The sequence below is a fragment of the Orycteropus afer genome, unplaced genomic scaffold (assembly GCF_000298275.1).
Source record: "Orycteropus afer afer isolate SDZICR_OR568_19922 unplaced genomic scaffold, OryAfe1.0 scaffold00896, whole genome shotgun sequence".
In the NCBI taxonomy this organism is placed as follows: Eukaryota; Metazoa; Chordata; class Mammalia; order Tubulidentata; family Orycteropodidae; genus Orycteropus; species Orycteropus afer.
Genome location: NW_006922483.1, coordinates 189,389 through 196,716, shown reverse-complemented (window position 1 = coordinate 196,716; position 7,328 = coordinate 189,389). Strand labels below are relative to the sequence as shown.

The window sequence follows — 7,328 nt, the reverse complement described above, 5'->3', positions numbered from 1 at the left end:
TATACAGGAAGCAGACCACATCCCTAAGGCAGCTACTCAGTAGATTCCACCATGGAGTTGATTACCAGTCTCATCATGAGGAATAATACTATATCTGGTTGCCCAGCCACTCAACCAGGCCCAGCCAAGTTGACACACAAACTGAACTACCACAGGGTCCCATGACTACTTGCTTTAAATCTCTGAAATGCTTTCAATCTCAAAAGGAACCAAAAGGCACATTTTGTTATGAGCCGTGTACTTGACAAAAACACAACTGATGAGCTTACTTTACTTTCAGATCATGAGCAAGCAGAAATGAGGTAGGGCCTGGTCGAGGAGTTCACCATCAGTGGGAACCCCACTGAGGGTTAAGGGTGTGTGTGCTCAGGTATGTGTGCACATAATGCATACATGTAGGGAACAATCCAGGATCCTTCAAGTACCTCCAGTAGTGCAGTAAAGGGGAAAGTTGCAAAAGGAAAAGATAAGTTTAACCACCTTCTGTTTCAGAGGGTAATATTGGAAGGAATTTGAATCCCATAAGTAAATTAAGCAAGAGCCAAGGGGTGTCTATAAGCAAGTTGTTTTTAAGTCCCATTAATTCTTGGCTCCTATTTGTGTCAGTTGAGAAGGCTGTGAAAGAGGCTAGACTGTGGGTTGTAGCCCTAGCCAGTTTCAATGCAGTTCATTTAGTTAAATGAAATAGCAAACTTCTGACTCCTAATCAGGAGCTCTGGTGGTGTATTGCCTAAGGCATCTGACTGCTGACCAGAAAGCTGGTGATTCAAACTCACCAGCCACTACTCGGAAGGAAGACTGGGCAATCTACTTCCGTACAGACACTGCCTTGGACACCCAAGGAGGGGTCGCTATGAGTCAGATCCGACTTCACGGCAGTGAGTTAGAACTCCTAATTATTCCTTTATACAGAGGAGCTGAGATGCTGGACGGATATTCTCTCCTCTGCTGGGACCCAGGGCCTTCTACTTCACTGTGAATTCTGCCCATCTAGCCTTACGGATGCCTCATGTGGTCTAGCCTCCAGAACAGCAGCTAAAATCTATTGCACACAGCATCTGTTCTAAATGTTGTTGTTGTTATTTGCTGTCCAGTCGGCCCCGACTCATAGCGACCCCTCCTTGGGTTTCCAAGGCAGTATCACTACGGAAGTAGATTGCCCCATCTTCCTTCCGAGGAGTGGCTGGTGGGTCTGAACCGCCAGCCTTCTGGTTAGCAGTCACTTAGGCACTAAGCTACCAGAGCTCCCTCTGTTCTAAATACTGGTCCAAATTCTGGCTCCTTAAATCCTCAGAGCAGTTCTAAGGTGCTCTCATTATTCCAGTTTTGCAGACAGAGAAAGAGGCTCAGAGGGGTTAAGTGACAAAAGGCTCACCGTGAGTAAGTGGCAGAGCCTCGATGCCAGCCTAGCTGGTCGTATGCCGTCTGGTACCTTGCTCTGCAAAATCTGCAATTCCTAGCCCGAAAACAGGTCTAGCCACTGGGGCTTGGTGGTCTTGTGTGGACCACTGGAAAATATCAGATATACCTGTGTTTGCCTTGCCTTGGAGTAGAGTGCCAGAGGCCTAAGAATAGAACCATAAATCCAAGGCCTCCCTACCGTGTGCTGCCAGGATAAAAACGACAGTCCTTGTCTCCACACCACACTGCATGAGAGATTTCTGGCTCCCCTGGTAAAAAGAGCATTACTTTTTTTTTTTTTTTTTTTGGTCTCTTACCATTTTTCTTTCTCTTCCTGTTTCTTGCGCATGCTCTCTCTCTCGCTCGCTTGCTCTCTACTTAGTGCTCCCCCTTCTCACTGCCTTTGTTTTCCCTCTTACTTCTCTTTGTTCATCCTCTTTCCTACTTTTTCCTCTTTCAAGCCCCTAATTACCTCCCTCCTCTTCCTTTCGTTTCCTCTTCCTTCCTCACCCCTCTTTCCCTGTCACGTCACTTCCTGTACTTCTCTTATCTGCTAGACTCTTTCCAAAGGAGATAGAAACACAGGGAGACGGGGTTGGGTGGCCAATGTGCCATATCCACTCCGAGAGCATTCTTCCCAATTCTCTTTCCCTGTTAGAAAGGCAGGGGTGATTCTGAAGCTTTGCTGAGCCCTAATTCATTAGGGAAGTTGCCTCTTCCCGCATGATTTTCCTCTTAGCAATCACTGGGAGCCTTTAAAATGAAAGGGAAGGGTTGAGAGAGAGGAGTGGTCCGAGATTTCCATAAATCCTCCTGGGTCCTACCTTCTGCAGACAGCTGAGTGCCTCATGCTCTCATTGAACACCTTTGGTCAGGTATTTCTCGTTTGTCCCTGCATTCAGAGCTTCTGGTTAGAACAGGGAGGAAATTCACACTTTGGCTGATCCCAAATTTTCATTGTACAGGAAGCCAAAGAACAGCGACAAGGAGAATGGTCTGTGGCATTCAGCAAGCCAGGTGGAGAGATCCGGAACTTAAGCCTTTGGAATCCACTCCAAGGCTCTTTGTTATAGACACTTCCTTTTCTATTCACAGTGACTCCACTCTCCCCTTGGCATTAGAGCATCCTCCTGCCACTTGACTTTACCACCAGGGAGACCAGGACCTGGGCCAGCCTGATGAGCAAGAGGAGGAGGAAATATTAATGGGAGACCTTCCTTGGTTGCTTCATGGTTGGATTGCTATGAAGCTACCCTAAACTTCTCTACCCGTTAGTTGTCCAGGCCCATGATATTTATCAGTCTTGTAGGCCTGCCCCACTCTCTCTCTCTCTCTTTGTTTCTGTAGGCTATGTCCCTTGTTGGAAGGCTGCATGATTACCTTACAATTATTACAATTACACTGGGTTAGAAAGTTCTTCTATGCTTAACTATGACCTGTCTAGGATATTGGATTCAAATGTAATTGTAGTCTCTTTCATTAATTGATTTACTGTGCTTTATGGAAATCATTATTTCACACAGTAAGCATATGAACATTTGCTTCTTCAGCCAATGAGCCTGGCAGTGTGTCCAAAAGGACAGTCATTAGGGAGTATGTTTTGGGTTCTGAAGTGTTGTCTTTTCTCCTTTCTGCACAGAAATAGCTCTAGGGAAGCCTGTGCTCCAGATGAAAGCCCAACTATTTAAAACACTGCTCTAGTTTCAGAGACATGTTATTTACTGATTACGCTAGGGAGTAAATTGTGTCTTTTGGTGAATTGATTATAGTGTTGATTATTATTAAATGATGCTCATGATCTCTTCTGAAAATGGAATGTTTGTGGATGAGAGTAGGGGGCTTGAGTATGTTGAATGTATCAGTGCCCGAGTAGGGGCACAGTACATGAACCCTAAGAGGTGGTTCTGGGAAAGTCAGCAAGGTCAAAAGTACATCTGGGCCCGAATGCAGGGCTGGGTGAGTAGAGTGGATATGCTTCACATGTAATAAGGATATACCCTGCCTCCCATGAAAAAAGGGAAAGGAGATAGTGCCGTGGACCGCAGGAACAGCCCCGAGATGCATGCACACCAAACCTTCTGTGGGTTTTGTTGGCGTTAGTCGTGCTGCTGGTGTGCTCTCCTGGAGTCAGGTGTGCTGGGCTGGAGCAGGCTTGTTGGAATCGACTGCAATGGGGTGGTGTTTGGCAGGCTGGAATGAGTTTGGTTAGGCTGGAGCAGCCTGCCCTGGAACTCAATAATGGGATAACTTCACTTCTGAGAGTATTATTTTCCACCCGGTGGATCCAGGATGAGATTCATCTGACATACCATAAATCTCCAGTGAATGCCATCCGGGAAAAAAGCCCCTGTTTTATGTACTAAGGATAGATAAGTTCTGTCGGAATTGCCCTTCAGAAGTTCTTGGATTAGGTTGGAAGGCAGATGAGTAAACAGATACTTACAATGTAGGAAAATAAATACAAAATGTATCAAGTGATACCAATCATTTCCAAATCCCAGACACTGAACCCAACAAAAGTTTATTTCTCATTCATCAGTGCAGTCTATTGTGGATCAAGACACCTCTCCAGGGTGATTATTTTCCATGGTTGACTCACCCTTCCAGACTGTTTTTATCTATGATAGCTCCATATCAATGTGTGTTTCCCTTACCACCATACCAGGGAGGCTCTTACATTGGAAATTAATGTTCTCGCCTGGGAGGTGTACACACTACTTCCACCCACAACTAGAACCAGTCATAGAGGCTCATCCTATTTTAAGGGGTCAGGAGAGTGTAACCCTCCTGTGCTCCCAGATATTGGAGCATTTATAAGCTACCACAGGTAAGAGTTGGCACAATGTGGGAACTCAGCATGTAGGAATATCCAAAGAAGAAGAACAACAACAACAACAAAAAACACCCACTGCCATCAAGTTGATTCCAACTCATAGCAACCCCCACCTGGTTTCCAAGGCAGTAAATCTTTGTGGAAGTAGATTGCCTTATCTTCCTTCTGTAGCTGCTGGTGGGTTTGAAGCGGCAACCTTATGGCTAGCAGTCTGATGCCTTAGGCTCTGTACCACCAGAGCTCCTGTAGGAATAGCAGGGGTCTCTAAAACACCTCCCTTAGCTCCATTGTTTCAGATTCGGCTGTAATTCTCAAAGATATCTGAGGGGTGCACGTTGCACCTTTACCTAACATGTTCTCCTTGAAGAACAGTACAGGTGAGAGGGGTTTGAGGGGTTTGCCCAGGGCTGTGTCAAGTATCCTTTCGCAGAAGGAGCACCTTGGCTATACTCAGAGTGCTGTGCTGGACTTTCTCTGAGCTAGGCAGCAGGCTCTCATGACACTCTGCTTTTCTACTTTCTTTGGTCAGATGCTGTGACTGAGGTCAAGACTGACATCTATGTGACCAGTTTCGGCCCGGTGTCAGACACCGACATGGTAAGTATAGTTCTTGCAGATGATGCAAATGAAAGATGATGCAAGAGATCAAAGAAAACAATTGGGCCTTTCCCATAGCATGGCCTCTTATCAATGCTCTAAGGAGAAGTCTTACATGAATTCCCTACCCTCGTCCTCCTGTTGTTAGGTGCCATTAAGGCAATTCTGACTCCTAGCAACCCTATGTACCACAGAAGGAAACACAGTCCAGTCCAGTGCCAGCCTCACAATTGTTACATTATTGTGGCCACTGTCTCAATGTGTCTAGTTGAGTGTCTTCCTCTTTTTCACTGACCCTCCTCTTTTCCAAGCTTGATGGCCTTCTCTGGGAACTGGTCCCTCATGATAATGTGGGCAAAGTACGTGAGTCAAAGTCTCACCGTCCTCACTTCTAAGGAGCATTCTGGCTGTGCTTCTGCCAAGACAGATTCATTTGTTCTTCTGGAAGAACACGTTATATTGAATATTCTTTGCCAACACCATAATTCAAATCCATCACTTTTTTCCCTGCAATCTTCCTTATTCATTATCCAGCTTCCACATGCATATGAGGCTTTTGAAATGCCATGGCTTATGTCAGGCTCACCTTAGTCCTCAAAGTGACACCTTAGCTTTTGAGCACTTTAAAGAGATCTTTTGCAGCAGACTGATGCAATATGTCATTCGATTTCTTCACTGCTGCTTTCATGGACACTGATTGTGGGTAGAATGAAATCCTTGACAATTTCAGTATTTTCTATGTTTATCATGATGTCGGTTATTGGTCAGTTGTGAGGATCTTTGCTTCCTTTACATTGAGATGCAATCCATATTGAAGGCTGTATTCTTCGATCTTCATCTTTAAGTACTTCAAGCCTTCACTTTCAGCAAGTGTATCAAGAGTTGTTAATGAGTCTTCCTCCAGTCCTGATGCTGTGCTCTTTCTATGGTCCAACTTCTTGAATTATTTGTTCACAATACAGATTGAATAGCTGTGATGAAAGGATACAACAAAGGTGATACACACCTTTCCTCATTTTAAGCCATGTAGTATACCCTTGTTCTGTTTGAACGACTGCCTCTTGATCTATGTACAGGTTCTTAATGAGCACAATGAAGTGTTCTGGAAATCCCATTCTTCACAGAGTCAAATACCTTTGCACAGTCAATAAAACATAGATAAACATATTTCTGTTATTCTGTGGTTTCAACCAAGGTCCACCTGATATCAGCAATGATATCCCTCATTCCACATCCTCTTCTGAATCCAATTTGAATTTCTGGCAGTTCTTTGTGGATGTACTGTTGCAACCATTTTTGAATTATCTTCAGCACAAGTTTACTAGAATGTATATTAATGATATTGTTTGATAATTTCCACATTCTGTTGGATCACCTTTCTTTTAGTGTTGTTGTTGTTGTTATGTGCCATCGAGTCAGACCCAACTCATAGCAACCCCTTCTTGGGTTTCCAAGGCAGTATCACTACAGAAGTAGATTGCCCCATCTTCCTTCCGATTTCTTTTAGTATGGGCACAAATATGGATCTCTTCCAGTTGATTGGTCAGGTACTGGTCTTCCAAACTTATTGTCACAGGCGAATAAGCACTTCCAGCATTGCATCCATTTCTTGAAACAGCTCAATAGGTATTTTTTCAATTCCTGGAGGCTTGTTTTTCCCCAATGCCTTCAGTGCAGCTTTGACTTCTTCCTTCAATACCATTGGTTCTTGATCATATGTTACTTCTTTAAATGATTGAATGTTGACTAATTCATTTTAGTACAGTGACTCTGTGTATTCCTTCCATCTTCTTTTGATACTTCTTGCATTGTTCTTTCAGCTTGAGAAATGCTAAGTGTGTTCTTCCCTTTGGTTTTATAATTCAAGCTCTTTACACATTTCACTATGTTGTGTTGTTGTTATGTGCTGTCGAGTCGGACCTGACTCATAGTGATCCCTCCTTGGGTTTCCGAGGCAGTATCACTACGGAAGCAGATTGCCCCATCTTCATTTCACTATAGTACTTTATTTTTTTTTCTCAAGCTGCCCTTTGAAATTTCTTGTTTAGCTCTCTTATTTCATGATTTCTTTTATTTTGTTTTTAACATTTTATTATGATTTGGATGAAAGTTTACCAAGCAAATTCATTTTCCATTCAATAGTTCATACATATTTTATTTCAAGATGTTGACTGCAATCTCCACAAGGTGACAGCTGTGTTCCTACTCCCTCCCTGTGGTTACCTTTTCCCTGTGTCCTTCTTTGCTATGCATCCCTGCCTTCTGAGCTTTCTCCCTGCACAAATGCTGCCCTTCTGATCTTCCATGATTGACTGCTGTAAGGAGTGCACCTCCTTGGTGTAATTGTTCACCTAGTAGACCTGTCTATTGTTTGGCTGAACATTAAGTCATGGAAGTGAGTTCAGTTCCAGTCCCAAAGGGTGCCTAGGGGCCATAGTCTCAAGGATTTCACCAGTGTCTACCAGACCAATAAGCCTAGTCTTTTTTTTTTTTTTTT

At 43.8% G+C, this 7,328-nt stretch overlaps 1 protein-coding gene across 1 annotated transcript in view; it reads left to right on the top strand.

Annotated features, from left to right (window-relative positions):
- Positions 1–7,328, top strand: part of GABRA3 (gamma-aminobutyric acid type A receptor subunit alpha3) — a 226,732-nt gene that overhangs the window by 91,578 nt on the left and 127,826 nt on the right. Inside the window, exon 3 of the mRNA XM_007958254.2 lies at positions 4,764–4,831. Within this exon, the coding sequence (XP_007956445.1) occupies positions 4,764–4,831 (68 nt within the window). The remainder of the gene's footprint in view (positions 1–4,763; positions 4,832–7,328) is intronic.